Source organism: Pseudopipra pipra, chromosome 2, assembly GCF_036250125.1.
Source record: "Pseudopipra pipra isolate bDixPip1 chromosome 2, bDixPip1.hap1, whole genome shotgun sequence".
Lineage (NCBI taxonomy): Eukaryota > Metazoa > Chordata > Aves > Passeriformes > Pipridae > Pseudopipra > Pseudopipra pipra.
In genome coordinates, this window is record NC_087550.1 from 35,097,442 (window position 1) to 35,117,726 (window position 20,285).

General features: G+C 42.7%; 1 protein-coding gene across 4 annotated transcripts in view; it reads right to left on the reverse strand.

Annotated features, from left to right (window-relative positions):
• Nucleotides 1-20,285, reverse strand: part of ME3 (malic enzyme 3) — a 119,572-nt gene that overhangs the window by 36,813 nt on the left and 62,474 nt on the right. For all 4 annotated transcript variants that reach the window (XM_064644999.1, XM_064644996.1, XM_064644998.1 and 1 more), the window contains 2 exons: nucleotides 17,510-17,643; nucleotides 15,939-16,088 (listed from right to left, as the gene is read on the reverse strand). In XM_064644999.1, the coding sequence (XP_064501069.1) occupies nucleotides 15,939-16,088; nucleotides 17,510-17,640 (281 nt within the window). In that variant the 5' untranslated portion in view covers nucleotides 17,641-17,643. The remainder of the gene's footprint in view (nucleotides 1-15,938; nucleotides 16,089-17,509; nucleotides 17,644-20,285) is intronic.

A 20,285-nucleotide genomic window follows, 5' to 3' on the forward strand; every position in this document is an offset into this window, starting at 1 on the left:
TGCCAGGAGAGAGAGTTCAGCCTGGGCTTTCCAAAATCTGATGACTGCTGTCACTATACTCCTTAGGACTGGGACTCTCACAGCTGTCATTGGCTTGGCTTAGATAACTAGGTTGGTGACTGAAAGCCAAGCATGGGTAGACACCCCTCTCAGAATTTGCGTTCCTTCCCTTAATATTATGTATTTGATGTTAATTTCTCCTTACTTTCCTTCAGGCAAAATCAGATGGCTTAATTTGGACTAACAATTAACACCCTAATGGCACTACCAGCTTTGAAAGGGAATCCTTTAGGAGCAGAAATGGTGAACCATCTGGGGAAAGTGACCTCTCGCTGACACAACCACATCAGGAAGTGGGCATGTATCTAAGCAAGCCTCTTATTTCACCAAGGCTGAATCCAAGAGCCAAGGGCCCAGTTTCAATAAAACACAAAAGTTTCCAATGCCTTTAGGCATCCAGCTGAAGCACTCCTGAACCTGGTTGAGCCTCTGTGGACTCCCATTAGGTGTTCAAGCATTCAGAAGGGGATCCTGGTAGTGGTGAGCTGGAAGTCCCTTTGCAGAATGAGTATGCAGTGACCAACTCTGACAAGCAGTTGAGCGATTTCACAGTGTTTTAAGATGCTAAGAGAATTAGACACATGTCAGACTTCAGAGTCAGGGGCCACAGGTACGTCCTCCTCTTGTATGATCCCCAGGAGAGTGGTGCTCTCCCTCCTGACGACGACCGTTACCCACAGAGATGAGTTGGCCAACTTGTCATAATAACGCGCCTCAAATTGGCAGAGGGTTAATCTTTCCTAAAATCCCTTCTGCAAGGCAGGCAGGAGGAACAGACAAGATCCACAAACTTAACTCAGCAAAAGCTTTGCTGATGACTGAATAGGGAAGAGTAGCAGCCAGGTTTCTCTCAAGGATACACAGATTCTTTATTATGAGGGTGGTGAGGCACTGGAGCAAGTTTCCCAGAGAACCTATTGATGCCTCATCCCTGCAGGTGTTCAAAGCCAGGCTGGATGGCCTTGAGCAAGCTGGTCCTGTGGAAGGTGTCCCTGCCAATGGCAGGGGGCTCCGACTAAATGTTCCCTAACATCCTTTCCAATCCAAACGATTCTATGATTCTCTGATTATAGGAAAGGTAACAGGAGCAAAAGATTATTTGTGCCTTTGAGAACAGCAAGGTAGAGCTCTGAATACTACAGGTTGGTCTGTGTGGACCAGTAGTAAATAAAAAACATCCAAGTGGCAACAAAATGAATTAACTTGATTTTTCTGCAGAAAAGATGCAGCCTAAACATTCTGAAAGAGGAATGAAACCTCAGCAACAGATTCGGCCTTTATCATCATGCCTTCTTCATCTCTCTTGGGATTGCAGTTGATAAATTGCTTCAAAGAAACAAAAAGAAATGAAGCAATTTTCCTTTAGTCTCCTTGGGACTTAATAACAACAATTCAATTAAAATAAAATGCTAAAAATATAAGTAATTTTGATCAAGTCATGTAAGATGGGCATTGTGTGGAGTAGAGACACAACCTGTTTTTCCAGACCAGAAAACTCACCTGTGCCCAGGAACCTGCCATTCTACATGGGTTCAGTCATGCACGAGGACAAAAATACAAGAAATAGAGCTTAGTAAAAATTAACTGCCCCAGCAATTTCAAGTCAAAATATAGACACTGTATCACTATTTCTGGTTAAATAGTAACCTTCAGAGAGCTGTTAGCTTTGTGGGGGTAATTAAAAGCGGGGAGTGCTTCAATCTGCACCATTAGGGTTTCAGAGCTGCAGTCTCATATTCAGTTCATCAGCATCACAGGTTTCACTACATCTTTTAAGGTGGAAGTCAGACTAGATTTTATTGTGCCACTGAGCACATCTGTAAGTGTCTAGGAAACTTCAAGGACAGTTACAGCTTCTTAATTTGTCACTGAGGCAGTATTTCTGTGTGGATGTCAGGCAGTCCAGTCAGGCTCCCTGAACTGGCCTGCAGGATCCATCAAACTGCAGGTCACTGCAGAATCCATCAAAGGGATTGAGTATATTCACCCAAACTGTACAAGACCTTTTCTCATCCCTAAGCCAGGGACATCATCTTTTCTTTTCTGGTATTGTCCTGACTGTCTTCACGGAAGTATTTCAGGAATACTAAAGCTACACAACGTACCATGTGAGCCATGAGAAGAATTCTGCTCTGGTCCTCAGTACTGATTAGATCTTGGCCATTCTGATGGCCTTCTGAAAGTCTCACGATGAAGACAATCCCTTAACCGCAAGGCTCACAAGGAAAACATGGCACATTTGATGCCCAGAGGAAGTGGTGCTAGATACTGGTGATACCTTTTTAGAATAACATTCATATTTTTTTATAAGGACATGTAGTGATAGGACAAGGGATAATGGCTTCAAACTGACAGAATGCAGGTTTAGATTAGATATTAGAAAGAAATTCGCTACTGTGAGGTTGGTGAGGCACTGGAACAGTTTGCCCAGAGAGTCTAGGGACTCCCCATTCCTGAAAGTGTTCAAGGTTGGATGTGGCTTTGAGCAAACTGATCTAGTGAAAGGTGTCCTCACCTATGGCAGGAGGGTTGGAACTAGATGATCTTTAAGGTCCCTTCCAACTCAAACCATTCCATGATTCTTTAAGACATTTGAGAAGGAATTAGTTTTAACATCTCAGATATTAGAAACAGAATTATTCTTTAATCCCTTCATTCAATAAGCAGTTACTTTTTTAAAAAGGCTAAGTAGTGTATACCAGATATTCCTAGTTAGCAATGCTAACCTGTGAGGTACCTCCCATTACAAAAAACAGTGGAGCCAGCAGTGCTGTCTCTAAAGCACTATTGTTTATTTACAGGGAATGTTCATTTCCCAAAGCACAGAGGGGAGTGAAAAACACTATGCAACTTCTTTCCTCACAGATCCAAATCTCTCCTCACTTCTCTCCTACTCAAAGTCTCCCTCCCTCTCCTAATCACTTTTCCTTGGCAATTACCAGTGCTTCTGTGGCTGTGTTTGCAACCCTCCTGGTGTGGTCTTGACTCACTTTGCTAGCCCACTGCTGCCTCTGACATGAAATCAAACAGAAATTCAATGCAATCAAACGCAATCAATGTCTTTGCTTTATCAAGCTCCATAACACATTTGGCTAATGCTATGCTCTTCTTGCAGTCTTGGCCTGTGCTGTGGATTTGGGCAGCACTCCTGTAACTTCAGTTCCCCATTTATAGTTATACAACTAATGGCCTCTTTACACTTACCATATATGAGTAAAAGTCAGAAATTATACCTACCAACTTTACATCACACTGGTCAAAAGCCATGAAAGAGAAGAAAAGATGGTGGCACTGGATCACTGATATGTACAGTAGCATGAAGTAAAAGGATGAGGATGCCACTCTTCGCTTCACAAAAACTTCCCTTAATAGCTGAGATATAAAATTATCATATATTTATGTCCCTGTGGAGGAAAGAGACACCACTAGAAGGACCTCAAAATCTCCTAAAATGACAGGAGTTGAAAAACACAGTCCTCCCAACTCAACTATTGCAGCTTCATCCTTCTTCTCCTTTCTCGGTCCTCCAAAAGGACTTTTCCCTGGAGAAAGAGATACTTCCCCAGTAAGGAGGAATGTATTTGCAGCATTATTCACTATTTACTCACACTCCAGTGGTCAGGCTTGCTCAGGGATTGGTATATAGCATGATGAACACAAACAAACCTCAACTGCAAACTCCATGTGCTTTCTGTACAGCGATCAGTCCATCATTTATTGGATCTCAGAAAAGAGGTGTCTTCTTTAATGGGTTACCAGGCTTTGCCTTACATAATTACTTGTTCCTGAGAAGAGGAACTGATGAAGGGAAGCAGATTAAAATAGTAGCTGAGGTCCCTGATTCTCTAGATACTTACACACTGCTTCTCATTCAGCCATCAAATGGTCCTTCCAAGGAATCCGGCTCCTTGTGTGTGTGCTGCCATACCAGTATGGAGTGAATTGCAAGACTAGACCATGAATATGGCAACAAAAGTCAGGCTTTGTTTCATTTACATTTACTTAATTTTCTTTGCACTTATTAACTTCTTGTCGGGTGCTATCAGGGGAACTTGCTCCATAGGTGAGGAGATGATAAAAACTATTAGGTGAGTTAGCATTTAAGGAAGTGCACATATTCCCGATACTTGTATCAGACAAGCAGGCATCATGAGTCAGTGTTTTCATCTGGATAGGAATTGCTCATTCTCAGAACAAAAATGTTCAGGACAAGGGTTAAGCGTCTCCACTTGCAACCTGAAGGTGAGGAAATTCCGTGCACAGAAAAGTCCTTGAGTGTTTTAATTAATAGGGCCTGGACTTCCCTTAGAAGACACAGGAAGTCAGTGGAAAAACATGGCTTAAAAAAGCAACAAACAAAAGAGATGAGTCAGATCTTTGCCAGCATCACAGCCTGCACCAGGGCTGCTGTTGAACAGCCATAAAAAAGTTGTGAGACAGCAGTCAGAAACCTACAGTGAGATATAAGGCAGGACAGAAAACAGTTCTGACAGGTATAGTAGAAGTTGACCTTATGATCACAGACATTGCCTTATAGAAAGGCACGACGCTCTTGGAAAACCGTGAGCAAGACTGCCTCAGAGTAACATTGAAATGCATATATTAAAATTATTTTAACACTCAGGAAATTAAGAAACAAGTTGGCTTGCTGCTGTGGAAGGATGCTGACTGGTGCTGCACGCCACTGTGCTCTTTGCATTCTGGCTGGATTATGCCTCAAGCCCAGCTGACTGGTATGTATTTTATCTGTCCAAGGCTGCAAAAGGGACACACACGAGGGAGGGATCAGCTGATGGACTCGGCTTTTATTGCACACTAACCACAGAGGATTCTCACTGCTGTGCCAGAGAACAGGCTGGAGAACCCTTCTCTGGATTACAGGTCAGCCTGTGCTAGAGTTGCAATAAAATGTGCTTACAGTAAAGCCCTACATTTGGGTTTATTTATTTACACTTTCAAAAATCATTTACAAAATATACATGTTGAGCAATATGAGTCTTTAGAGACATTTCCACCAGCTGTACCCCCACTGCTGATTTTTTTTCTTCTGGTCTCTGCCAGAATAGGACAAAAAGCTTCAGAATAACAAAATAAACTTTGAAATTGCTTGGCTGTTTTAGGGAGCTTGAGATTACAAATGCCTGTGGGCTACAGGCTTTGGAGAGACAGTATGTGCTAGCATGCACTGATTTGTCTAAATACAGTACAATTAATCATCAGATTGGACAAAATCTCTGTGGTGATTCATCAGCTATATTTTGCAGATTTGTTTATAATAAAAGCCAAGAACTTTTTGTTGTTTTAGATAATTTTCTTTGTAAATTGTAGGATGCTGAACAGTGCCCTGAGGTACTGATGAAAAAATAATAGAAACCAAGCCCAATCAACTATTAATGATATCTGTACAGAGATTTATAAGGTGATATATCTATAATTTAAGTACACTAAAAGATTTAATTTCAAATGATCTGCAAGGTGAATGATAGCATTACTACTATAAATTTTCTTAATGTTTTCATCATACATTTTAGGCAGGAAACCCAAAATTCAGTGTGGAATCCAGAAGACGCAGGCTTCAAGGTACAATAATGAAAGATACATTATCCAAACAAACCCCACAAACGTACACAGGGAAATATCCACGATTCCAAGGGATGGCAAGCTGCTAAGCTGTAGGAAACTGCCAAAGAACAGGGAGATTTGAATGAGCACATACAAGCAATTGCACCCAAATGCAGAGAGCAGTGCACACAGGCTTCAGTGCAAGCTGTAGTCCTCCTCGTGCTTTGGTGTAGTCCAACCCCTGCCACACCAGATCAGAGCCTAAAACAAAGCTTTTGGATCTATCTCCTCATTTACCAGGTACTAATTTTAATAGGGTTTTTTTTCCAGGAAAAGGGCGATTATAACAATAACACTTCGTCCTCTCTCTCCTGCAGACTCACTTCAGCAAATTTATCAGAAAGGCAAAGGTCTCAAAGATGTTTTTTCTTACACCCTTTTATGAAAATTACTGTTGAGATAAAAAGATAAAGGTGTTCGTGTCCCCACCACTCCGTGGAGGGGAACACAGACCTTCCTCTGATAATTATTCTGACAGTTGGCCAAAACGACAGCTTGTAGTACACCCAACATGTGCTGCTTCCCACCTAGTACCTACTAAGACCTAGCTCAGCCCTAGTAAAGCATCAGAGCTTTCCTCAGAGGCTGCAAGACTAAGCAGGAGACAGAGAAAAGGAGGAAAAAAGTGACTGTAGAGGGAACCAAATGAAAAAAAGGAATGGTTATGGTGCAGGATCAAAAAGGTACAGACAGGAAATCAGAGGGGACAGCAAGCAGAGCACTGAAAGCTGTGCTCGCTGTTCCCTAAGGAATAGGTGAGGGAAGGGGAGAAGCACAAGCTAGTATGGGTGGCTATGATGCAGCACAGGTGGATATGCAAAAGGGATGAAGGAGATGTGGAAGGGAACAGAAGCTGTCATAAATATGAAGTGCTAGGGGACAGTGGACAGAAACCAGGAGGAATCCTGGATTTATTGGTTCTGCTAGTCAGCAAACAGCCTAAAGAATAAATAGTCCTTTCTTCCTCTCCAGGGCAGAGTTGATACAGAAAGACCAGCTCAGTAAGCACTGTTATTGGTCATTATGCAGCAATCTCAAAATACAGAGGGTTGTAATCAGGTCCCCAATGGATCTCTGCTATCCACATTCTAGCATTAAGGAAGGAGGTAAACAGACCCATGTTGCTCTTGGCTTGTCATGAGCTGCTTGTCCCTACTGTATTCTCAGGACTGCATTTCTCTGGTTGAACCAGAGAACTGTCACGTCATAGCATAATTTAGGCGTTAAATTCTCCCTGTATTTTAAAGCTTAACAAATTGAATTTTTCCAGTGTCCTTTTCAGCAGTGGTGTTTTGATACTCATGTTTAGGAGGGCCTCTGAGAGGGTCTATTTATGTAAGTACTGAGCTGCTGGAGCCAAGGGCTGGGTAAGAGCCCAAGCAGGTTTGCATCATGGAGTCTGACTCTGGCTTACCCTCAGCACCCAGAGCTCCCTTCTAGCTGATGTGCAGGAGGGAGAGGGAGAAACCAGACTGACTTCCGTTACCCACACATAAATTTACAGATGCAGATGGGTAAAGATCAGGCTTCAAGGTGAGACATAAGTTCCCATCATCCAGGGATTCCACCAATGAGCAAGTGTGGGCATTTCCCAAATTCAGTATCCTTTGCTGCATTTAAGCTCATCATGCTCAAGGGGCTTGAAGCCCTTTGTTCAAAAACACTTTGTTAAGTGTACGAAAATCTGACTGAGCCTTGATTTTCCTCTGCCTTTTTCGAGGTTCAGCCCTAAACCTGTCTGTGTGTTAAATCCTGTCAGTATCTCAGTAATCAAGAGTTACAAAGAGAAACAAGCTGAGATGGGCAATTAGTGCTGTTGCTCAGTTGATATTGAACAAGGAGCCCTTATCTGTTTTCACTGCTAAGCACATAATGTATTGTGTTTGACTTGATAGCACAGAGGTTAAGGTGGGATCAAAAATCCCCGCAAAATTAAATCTGATTATATTTCCTTCCTGCACTGTGTAAATTCTTCCAAGATCCACACCTTCACTTTTAAAAAGTGCACTGCAGGGATCCCCAAGAATGAACACACAAGTAGGACAAAGTTTGACAAAGAAAAGAAAGATTATTTTGACAATACCAGAGCAATCAGCTTTCAGATAAATTAAATATAACTTGGCACACTCTTAGCAAACTCACCTAATAAAAAAATATAACTTTTGCCATAAATTGCAGCAAATACAGAAAATATTATCAGCTTTTAAAGGAAGTCTTCTACAATCATGTTACAGAATCATAGGATCACAGAACGGTTTGGGCTGGAGGGACCTTAAACATCATCTAGACCAAACCCCCTCATTGTGGGAAAGGACACCTTCCACTACACCAGGCTTCTCAAGAGTCCCATCCAACCTGGTCTTGAACATTCACAGGGATAGGGCATCCACAACTTCTCAAGGTAACTGTGCCAGTGGCTCACCATTCTCACAGTCAGAAGCTTCTTACATCTAATCTAAACCTACCCTCTTTCATTTCAAAAGCATCGCTCCTTATCCTATCACTCCGTGACCCTGTAGAAAGTTCCTCTCCTGCTCTCTTGTAGACCCCTTTAGGTTACTGGAAGATGCTATAAGGTCTCCCTGGATCCTCCACTTCTCCAGGCTGAACAACTCTCAGCCTGTCTTCATAGGAGAGGTGCTCCATCCATCTGAGCATCTTCATGGCCTCCTCTGGACTCTATCCACCATCTTTATGATGGGACGCTCAGAGCTGGGTGCAGCACTCTACGTGAGGTCTCACCAGATCAGAGAGGCAGAAACACCTCCCTCAACCTGCTGGCCATGCTGCTTTTGACACAGCCCAGGATATGGCTGACTTTCTGGGCTGCGAGTGCACATATAATGGTTCTACCAACCCCCTCAAGTCCTTTTTGCCAGGGCTGCTCTCAATCCACCCTTTGCCCAGCCTGTTTTGGTGCTTGGGATTGCCCTGTCCCAGTGCAGGACTTTGCACTTGACCTTGTTGAACTTCCCAAGGCTCATGTGGGCCCACCTCTGTACTGACGTGTGTGGCTTGACTTGTCAAAATGTTCGAACAATGTGCTTGAACACAGAGTTCTCCAGAAACAACACCCAAACACAGCAAAACCTAAGGAATATAAGAATTGCAGTGCTAAAGCACAGAAACCCTCACTTGGGTTGGGGAAGAATGCGGAAAATGCAAAGCAGCTCTTAAAGCAGCCCATCTCCTCTCTTTCAGAAACAGATGCCCTGAGCATAAGGGTGCAAGCTTGCTAGCTCTGACACAGCCATTACACAGCAACATGAGCTGCATCTCAGTCACTTTGCAGTGGCATACAAAAGTCAATATAAATTATATAATAAAAATGTATAATTTATTAATATAAATGATACATGAACTAAACTGTTAAAAAGAGGATTACTCCTCATAAAAAATGTCTCTAAGTCACGAAGCACAGTCCACAGATATTCCACAGCCCAATGGATACTGCTGTTCAAGGTTTTCATGATAGTCAGCATCATTTCCCCTCCAATTTACATCCTGGTATTCATTATTCTAAATAATTCTCTTCCCTCCTCCCTGTCTTTGGCATTTTTTGTTTGAGGTGGGGTTGTTTCTTGTGGCAGCAGCATAGATTTATGCCAGATCAACGGAAAACACATCCTCTTGTATTTCCTTCACCAGGTCAATCTCTTTCGTTTGGCCACTCCACCTTTTCCTTTGAGCTTCTCCTGGTAAATCAAAGAATTTCAACAGACTTAAATCTAAATAACCTCTGACAGCAGCAGAAAGCCTGACCTTCATAAATTAACATGAGATTTGCTGTTAACTTCTGAAATTTTACCTCATGCCCATGGAAGTTTCTTGTGGTTGTTAGAGCTCCTGCACACATATTTTTCTTAGTATAAGAAGGAAGAGAGAGAGAGAAGGCTGGAGATACAGAATAAGAAGCACTAACTGTTTTTCTAACTAAAAAAATGGATCAGAGTCCTTTTTCACTCCCATTGTGATGTAATAACTGTGGTAGGGCCTCCCAACATCAACAGTGTCCATCCCATTCCCCAGCCTCCATGAAATCTCAGACCAGGACTGATATACCAGCTGTTCTCTCTGTATGCCCAGAAGCCAATCTGTCCTCCTCTCCTCATTTTGAGAAACACTTCACCAAAGAGGAAACAGAGATAGAACAAGGATGGGGGTACAGCATGCTGAAAAGACATGCCTGGAAAAAGTGGGGTGAGCACAGGGGGAACCTCTGAACTCTCAGCTCTCAGAAGAAGTTCCACACAAGCTGAGCCATTTTCAGCAGCCCTGGTCTCCCTCTGCACTAAATGCTTTCTCTTCACCTACTTCAACCATGGTCTTCCCCTCCTCTTTCAATAATCTTGTCTCATACTAAGGACTGTCTCGCATCTATACCTTCTGCCAACCTCTTCAGGGCTTCTTGACTACACACGGCCTCCATGAGACTTTCCACAGACATCCCCTCCCCTTCAGTCTGCTACAAGACCAGTCTGTTTGTGGCAGTTACCTAAACACACTGTTAAACACATTCATCTTCTCATACACTGATTTCAGCTGCCTCTGGAAGAAGGTTGAACCAGGCTGGTGGCAAGAAGAGAAGTTGTGACAACCAGTGTTTTTATAAGAAGTAGAGATTGCCTAAAGGGGTTTCAAAAGAACTTTTCAGGACAATAATCCAAACCCCAGTCTTCTCACTCACTTCTGTCTCCATTGTTTTATAGAAGAGGGAGTGCAGATAATTCTGTGGTTAGGGACAACTCTGTGGGATTTACATCTTTGTTCTAGTTCCATTTTGTTTGGGCTTAAAGTGTCTAGAAATGTCAGGAACTTTTCCTCCTGCTGCTCAGACTGCACAACACCATTAAAAAAAGCCACTCAGAAGAGCCAGACCTGCTGACAAGACAATTCTGTAGATTGACTGATGTTTCATTTGCTCATTTTTCATCAGAGACACAGATCATTATTCTGTCAGACTTAATTTTCACACCATCTGCATCCTGTTAACTTTCATTCTCCAGGTTCAGCTTAATCCCAACATGTTTGGCATTGTTCTGCAAGCAGTCCTCAAGGATATTTGTGTTTCTAGAAAAAAAGAGTGAACTTAGGCAAGTTTCTTCTGTCCTCATAACTTCCCTCCAATGGTGATACACCAACCTCTTCCACTCCTGCTATCAAGGGATGCCAAAAGCTTTTGAGGAGCAGCTGACAACTTTATACTTTCAAATACCAATATGTTCATGAATTAACCAGTGTCTCGAGAGACTATGGTCTTACACCACTGTAATAAACTATCCCTCCCTATCACAGAAGAAATAGAACCCTGATTCTATGCCCTCAGATAAGTTTCCACTCTGCTTTCTCTTTGTGAAAAAGTATAGTCTCTTTCAAAGACATTCACAATTAAAAGAGATCCTCAGGCTTAAAACATACCTTTTAAATAGCATTGCACATGTTCAGTCCTGTGCTGCATAAGGGCCCCCATGATATTAATTACATACACTTACATTGAAAAAAAGAAGCAAAAAAAAGGAAAAAAAAGATCAAAATATTACCATGAACTTTTCTTTGTAGAGGCCTTTATATTCTTACTCTAAAGCAAAAGGGACTCTCCACCACGGTCTGAAAGCTTGGGTGGCAGAAGTATTTCCTAAGGAAAGAGTGACTCTACCTGTTAACGGGATTGAAGAACAAAGACTTCTCCTTCCTTCCCTCATTAAGTCTCAGAATGTTGCAAGCCCAGCTCTGTTATATTTCATTCTTCCCTTCTACCAAATTTCTGATGGGGCCTGGGCTTTGAAAAGCAAAAAAACACTTCCCAGGCCTGTGTTCCTTAGTACCTAGGTAGTACTTAGTTCCTGTCCTTTGCTTGAAGCTAGTTGTGTTATCACTGCTGCTGCACATAAGCAAACCTGCCATCCATGTGCCTTGAGCAGCTTGCTCCTGCTTTAGCACATCCCTTTCATCATGTCAGCACAACTCCTTTTGCAGGTGGCAGTGAACTGGCTATTTGGATTACTGCTAGTCTGGCCCAAAAAGGGCTTGGATCTACCCAGATTTACCCTTGAACCAGATCACTGCATGGACATCTCTGGAGGCAGTGGGAGGGGTGGTGGGAGGGAAGAGTGAAGGGATGCCAGGGATGGATTGCAGGAGACAGACTGAGAAGTTGCTCATGTGCAGCCATAGGACCTGAAGCTGTACAACTCTGCAAGAAATCTCCCTTAAGTCTGGATCACCCTTGATCATCATATCTTGTAAAAGACATATTGTTCAATACATGAAACAAGTCTTGTCACCTTGGAACACTATTCCCAGTCATATCATTTGGCCTTGACAATGTGCATACATCTGAATAAACACATACTGTTAACTCATTATGGAACTGCCTGGAAAACAAGATAGGAAAAATGTATTCAACATAGACACCATCCAGCAAAAATCAGAGCTCTTAGACAACAGTGTCTTAATGTAATTTTTATTAATTTTATGGTTCCACCTCTATTTCAGTCATTCTAAATCCTTGAGGCTTCATCACATAGGAAAAAGTCTGAGGCCAAAGGAAAAACAATCTTGCCTGAAGAATTTAAAGCAACTAGTGAAGAGAAAAGCAGTAGGAGTTTAGGAAAGGCAGAGGCAGGAACCAGGGGCATCAGGAGCTCTGCCTGGCCCACCAGAAGTGGAGACACTGTGGGCATCACAGATAAGCATGAGAAGTGCTGGATATTTGTGTTTTTTTCCTAGTAGCTCTTTTCTACTGGTAAATAGAGAAAGACTGTGCTTTTAGACTGCTGACTGGATAGCTTTTTGAAAGCAAAGAACATCAGGTGTCTGATTCCATTTGGAGCAGACAAATCTGCTGGCAGGAAGGATGCTGGAGTCCTGACCTGGAAGTAGAACTCTGGAGACCAGCCCCATAAAAGTGCAGGTAACAGATCAACCTTTAAGGGTTTGTAGGTAATGACTAAGAAAAGAAAAAGAGGCATCGACTCCTGCAATTACAACAGCAGTATCTGGCAAAAATAATCCGCAGCCATGCAAACACTGATAAATGTATTCTGATGAGAGAAGCCCTGCTGGACATCATCAGACTGGTTATGGATGCTGTTATACAAGAGCTGCTTTGTAAGCAAGTTACTTGCACTTTAATCTCTCCAGGCTTAACCTTTAAATATAAAGCCAAGCGGTAATGGGGCTGAGAAAGATCTCAACATGGGGAAGAAGCTAATTGTGTCCACAGGTCACTAATTGCTGCTGCTGTGGCTGCTGACAGGCTGCATCATATTCTGCAGACTTCCCTCTGCACCATAAGCTGTGCTATATGGGCACATCCATCCCTGTTGGAGTATATGCAGGCTTTTAAAACTGAGATATATCATCTCTCCTCCCTGATTAACAGCATTAATTGTGACAGTTTGGATGAAAAGGTAATTGCTACAGCAAACATTCAAATCAGCTCTCTGTTGCCCAAATAGTTGGGCTGGGAGTTGCAGCACTCCAGAGGACAAAAGACATTGATTCCATGGAGAGAATGACCCTAACACAACAGGACAGAGTTCACAGCAGGACATGTAGTGAGGAGAAATGCTAAGCACAATTCTAGAGTGGCACATATCTGGTGGGGTAATTGTCTCAAAGAACAGATTTGCAGGGAGATGACAAAATGAATTACTGTGACCAGACCACTGATAATGCCAAAAAAGGCAAGGGCATGCTGGGACGTGTTAGCAGAACTAAACTCACTGCTCTGACCTCTTCAACACTGCCAGTCCTCTGTGGAAAAGTGGTGCTCACTCTTCTGCAGTGTATTTCAGAAGAAATGTAGCCAAACAGGACACTCCAGAGTGGGAACACCAGGACAGTGCAGCACAAACTACAGGCAAGAAAACCACCAGGCTCAACATGATCCCATTCTTCTATTGTGAAAATGCTACTGTCAAGAGGGTGATGTTGGCAAAGAACATTTAGGTTATATACAAGGGGAAAAACACTTTCAATTTATATGAGAGCTAAGTACTGGAATGGGCTGCATAGGGCAGCTTTATTGCAGATTTAAAATAAAACATAATCAGTTAACGAACAGGATTAAATGATAAGGCTTCCTGCCATGGCTGAGCAAAACTGAATGGCTTGGACATTCTCTCCAGTTCCAGGTGCTATGTTCTTCCTAAAACACCAGTGAAACATACTGACACATGAGTGTCATTTTGTTTTAAAAACCTTCCAATACAAATAAAATTAGGCTAGAAGAATCAGCTTTTCAGACTGCCAGTGCACCTTAGGATAGCATGGGAAGAGCTAAAACTTCAGACTTAGATCCTAACTCCTGAGCTCCCCAAATCTGGAGGTCCCAGTCATTCTAGCAGAAAGTGTTGGCATCCTACCTTGAACTATATATCTTGCAGGCAAACTCATAATGTATGGAATATGCTTCAGGAGAGGAAAATATATAATCCATGACAGTAAGAGTCAGATTAGGAATAAAAAGCACATATTAATGCTTCCCATTTTAATCTCATCACTTTACATGATATAACAGCTCTTTTTGCAATAAAAACATTCTTCTGCTAAAACAATCTCGGTGAAAACCAAATCTGAAGCTAGGCTGAAATTCACTCTACATCTTCAGGGAAACAAACTCCCCACCACAGGAAATCCAGTGTACTAAAGGCATGGTCATTTGCCCTTTCCTGCAGAAGCCATGGGCTGGAAACAGCCCCAGCTCAAATTCAGCAGCAAAACTGTCAGACAAAGAGAACAGATGTTCTCACCATACTGCTAAAATACTGTGGATTTAAAACATGAGGAAGATGTGAGTTACAGGAAGGGAAATTCTCCAACAGCAACAGCTGCAGAAAGAGTTCAGTATATGGAAAGATATCCCTGCTTTCCTGAAGATAACAATTAATGGAAAATAAAAGAAGTAAAGCTCCCAAATATTGTTTCAACCTATTGCAAGGCAAAGGCAGCCTGGAGACAAAGACACGGTGGCTGTACAGCAGCAATTGCTGCCTGAATATTGATTAGCTGAGAACCAGCAGTGTGCTCCTCCCTGCCTGACAGTGCTTACAGCTCAACACCTGGAGACACAGTCTGGGCTCTCTTATCTCTGCTACCTTTCACTCACGCCCAGAAGTAGTAAGTGTCCCCCCCTACAAAGAGTAATTCCTTCTCTGGTTTCCTTATATCCACTGAGGAGGAAAAGGAGATATGGTCAAGGCTTGACTAGATAAACTACACCACAGCCCAGCAGATCCAGAAACTGCATATGAGGGCACAGAATGCAATTACCTGGGATAGACACAAGCCAAAAAGCAATCCTGAGGAGCAGCTCATGTGAAGGAATACAGTGGCTTTACTAGAAATTTTGATGACAAGCAGGAAGCAAGCATGTTTGCCAAGAACTATCCATAATACGTTACTCATTATCTGTCTGCAGAGTCCTTACATCTTCGAGGTCTGCCTCACGGTCCTCTGGTGACGTTGAGTCAGTTAGTAGAACTTGCCTACCTACATCACTATTCTCACCAACAACACTATTCTCAGCTGACACTGCAGTCAAACCTCATGCTTGTAAAGTGCTTTGAAAATGGTATAAGCTAAATAAAATGTTTATCTGCCAATTGGTACATTTCAAGGACAAAAAAATAAAAAGTAGCAAAGAAAACTGAACCTTAGCATTGAATTTCCAGGCTAGGACTAAAATGTATTTCAGAATGCTAATGAGGGCTTTATCTAAGCATTAATCACTAAAAAGAATTATGCAGAATAGGGTCTTCCAATGTGGTATAGAGTGTTTAATGTTGCATGAATTTACACAGTAAGCGTTCTGAGCAGAGAGGAAGGCACTGATGCAGAGCATCGTCTCTTATAAAAATGATTCTTGCAAGGTGGTTTGTGGAAGTGCATACAAAAGTTCAAAATCAGCACAATGTATCCAAACCCCAATTACTCAAATGGCAGCAGTGCAGAAGGCACTCAGTGCTCCTGAGACAGCAGATGGAAATGGGTGCAGCCACAAGTTCAGCAACCTGTTTGGAGCTAAAGCTGCACAGACTGTACAGCACTGTTTGAGAACAAAACCACTCTGTTTATAGGAAGAAGGCAGAGCTATTCTCTACTCCCCAGCTCATCATCAAATGTACACACACAATGTTGCTTGCTGGTTCATCTTTTGATGACAGATTGAGTTTTAGATGTTTTGAGCCACCCACGTAAAGAAATACTCACATAAAATTAAAAAAAGGGGCAAGCATAGTCTCTTCACTCACCGAGGTCTCCTGAAAGCCAAACCATACTGCTGACATGCCAGCCCAACCGTTGGGGTGTAAACAATGGGCATGAATCTCTCGATATCAGAGGTCAGCACTCGGTAAAAAAGCTTCTCATTCCTGTCTTGCAAGGCCATAAGAACAATATACCTTAAAAGTAAAATAAAATAGTTATATATCAGTATTTATGGTTTTTAACAGTTTCACAAAAAGCAGTTGTTGGCTCACTCAGTATATACTCAGTTCTTCCAAGTCATGACACTCCTTGGTGCTAGATCATGAGCAGATACCTGGAGAAAAATGTCCCAGACGGCCTGGTCAGCTCCAACCATCCTCACTGACAGCTCACAAAGACTCAGTAGGGCTGGAAGTCAGACCTATGCATAACCTCAGAATTTTAGAATTTCCATCAAAAGGTCAACAATATAAAACTTGCAAGATCAACACAGGAATTTGTGATGCAGAAAAGCCAATGCAATTGCTCTACAGGCTAAGAGTCCTGTTGCCTCAGTCCCCAGATCAATGACAGCTGAGGGAGCTGGAGATGCAAACCCTACTGTCCATCACAGCAGGAATCAAAGAGCATCTTCTATCGATAACCTGGATGAACAATACTGGATGCAATGGAAACTCAGGAACAGAAAGATTAGTCAATATATATCATTGCTTCCATTTTTTTTATTTTTTTCCTACCCATTGACAGGTTTTTTCTGTTCTTCCATCCAGTATTTTAGTTGAGTGTATTGATGAGTGTACAGATAGGTAAATGCAGCACATATGTTCACTCTGCCTCCAGTGATCTGGAACAGGAACTGCTTTTTTGTTGTGTACTTGTGCCCAAAGTATACCAGAGCTCTCCAGTAATGTAGTGGTAGAAAAAAGTAGTATCAGTGGACCTGCTGGAGCAGGTCCAGAGGAGGGTCACGAAGATGACCAAAGGTCTGGAGACCACCTCTCCTATGAAGACAGGCTGAGAGAGCTGGGAGTTTTTCAGCCTGGAAAGGAAAGGCTCTGGGGAGACCATTTAGCAACCTTCCAGTACTTAAAGAGGGCCTAAAGAAAAGGTGGAGAGGGACTTTCTTATCAGGGCCTGTAGCAATAGGATAAGGGGTAACGGTTTCAAACAGAAAAAGGGTAGGTTTAGATTAGATATTAGGAAGAAATTCTTGATTGTGAGTGTGGTAAGGCACTTGCACAGGCTGCCCAGAGAAGCTGTGGTTTCCCTGTCTCTGGAAATGTTCAAGGCCAGGTTGGATGGGGCTTTGAACAACCTTGTCTAGTGGAAGATGTCCTTGCCCATGGCAGGGGGGTTGGAACGAGATGATCTTTAAGGTCCCTTCAGACTCAAACCATTCTGTGATTCTGCTTTGGGACTGGGATGGTATGTAACTGAGATGAAGGTGGACTAGACAGAATAAACATTCCTGCTGCTGGAGAGTATGGGCAGTTGGAAAAAAGTGACTCTGAAGGAAATGTGTGCCTTGAAGCAGGATCCTCAAGTCTTCCTTTATGCTTTAAGGAATTGAAAAGTAAAGGTGGAGGGAGAAGGAAATAAGACGTTTTTGACATACTTGTCTAGATCATTTGATTTATTTTCAAAGTTTTTCATCACACGGAGGACTTGGACTTCTTGGCTCAGGAAACAAGGAGGAATGAGGCCATGAATTCCCAGCTGCAGCCTTTCTTCAAGTGTAAAAGCCATTCCCTGAGAAGAAAAAAGAAAGGCACATTCAAATGGCATGATATGCACTATAAGATAGGATATCCAAGAAGAAAGCAAGCAACAGCATGCAGTCCCTGAGGGTCTGGAGGCAGTCCTGTCTTGCAGGGACTGTGGGGCTCAGACTATCCAGACCCTATAGATTCTGGATTAGCAGTCCCAACACCAGTAGAGCTTTGATGACTCACTTTCTTTTGCCATTTGAATTTGGTTTGTCTCTATAGTGTATACAACTTAATAGTATATATATTCTTATGGTTTCTTTTGTTTTATGCTCTTATATTACTTCAGTAGGTCACACCTACTAGTTTCCATGGTCTTCCTGGAAGTCCAGCAATCATACTTCTTCACAAATCACATAATATGTTTAGAATCATAGAATTATTTAGGTTGGAAAAGACCTTTAAGATCATCAAGTCCAACTGTTAACCCAGAACTGCCAATTCCACCACTAAACTATGTCCATAAGCATCACATCTACACATCTTTTAAATACCTCCAGGTATGGTGATTCTACCACTTTCCTGAGCAGCCTGTTCCAATGCTTGACAACATTTTCCATGAAGAAATTTACCTAATATCCAATATAAACCTCTCTTGATGCAACTTGAGGCCGTTTCCTCTCATCCCGTCTATCTATCACTTGTCAACTTAGAGACTGACTCTCACCTTGCTACAACCTGCTTTCAGGTAGTTGTTGAGAGTGAGAAAGTCCTCCCTGAGTCTCTTTTTCTCCAGGTTAAACAACCCCAGCTCCCTCAGCCACTCCTCATCAGACTTGTGTTCCAGACCCTTCACCAGTTCCATTGCCCTTCTCCAGACACGTTCCAGCACCTCAATGTCTTTCTTGGAGTGAGGGGCCCAGAACTGAACACAGGATTTGAGGTGCAGCCTCACCAGTGGCGAGTACAGGGGGACAATCACTGCCCTGGTCCTGCTGGCCACACTAATTCTGATACAGGCCAGGATGCCATTGGCCTTGCAGGACCCAGCACTTTGCTTTGTTGAACCTCAAACAATTCGCCTTGGTCCATCAATCCAGTCAGTGCAGATCCCTCTGCAGAGCTTTACTACTCTCCAGAACATCAATGCTCCTACCCAACTTGGTGTTGTCTGCAAACTTAATGAAGGTGTCCTTGACTCCCTTGTCTAGATCATTGATAAAGATGTTAAACAGGACTGTCCCCAATCCTGAGCCCTGGGGAACACCACTTGTAACCAGCCATCAACTGGATGTAACTCCATTCACCATCACTCTCTGGGCCCAGCCATCCAGCCAGTTTTTTACCCAGCAAACAGAGCACCTGTCCAGGCCAGGGGCAGCCAGTTTCTCCAGGAGAATGCTGTGGGAGACAGCGTCAAAGGCTTTACTAAAGGAGCTTTTCCCTCATGCACTAAGCAGGTCAGTCTGCCATAGAAGGAGATCAGGCTGGTCAAGCAGGACCTGCCTTTCACAAACACTTGCTGGTTGGACCTGATCCCCTGGTTGTCCTACATACGTCACATGATGACTCTCAAGATGATCTAGTCAGGCTGACAGGTCTGTAGTTCTCTGGATCCTCCTTATGGCCCTTCTTGTAGATGGGTGTCACATTTGCTAATCTCCAGATAGCAAACATTTAGATTTGGATACTGAATAGTACACCCAACTCATCATCTTCTAGTTTGCCACCAGACACAGTGTGTATTAATGGCAAATTATCAGTGCAGAAGACAGATATGACATGTAGGATGTTTTCTCAGTGCTCTTTTATTTTTGAATGAAAGTAGCACATAAAGTGCCACGTCTTACTAAGTCACTGACACTGGTCCACAGCTGGAGCCAAATGCTAGATTTTGTAGGATAATCCTGCTCTTACAGGACAATTTCTTCCTTCCTAGGCAGAAGCCTGAGCATGTCCTGCTCCCGTGCATGCAGGGCCTGATGCTCCAGATGACTAGTGCTGGACACAGCCCAATGAACAGCAATGGTAAATGCATTCTGCAGTCTGTGAAGAAGATTATAAAGTTCTTAATTAATGGTATTTCTGCTATGCTGATAGCAGATTAGACAGCAGGATAGAAGAAAACATTTTCAGGAGTGTCTAAGGAGCTTAAATCCTAATGAAAACTTCACCCATAACTAACCAACTGATTCATATCTGGACAAACAGCTGGCAGTAAAATATTCAAAATCTGTAATTATTGAACTACATCTACTCAAGCACACAGTCACATGCTTGACAAGATATAAATGAGCAGATTTATAGGTGCATAGTTGTTAAACTGCTATTTTCTACCATGGATTTAACACTTCTCTATGGCAAATAACTGTTATTATCATTGCACAAGAAAAAAACGAGGACATATCTCAATGAACTTGGTTCACCCTCCCCTCCTGTTGCTTGTTCCTGTCCCTGTGCCATTCCAGTGGTTGTGCCAGCATGAGCATGTGTGCAGTCACATGGTTAATCAGCAAGAGGAAGTACCTAGCTTAGAAAGAACCATGTCACTTGATCTCAGAGCAGCTTCCCTGGCTGATGATACATCATAGATGGCTCTACAGACATTGGCAAACCTGAACAAAGTCACTGGGGACATACAGCCCTGGGAACGAACCACTGGAAGAGACGTTCACCTGTAAGTGG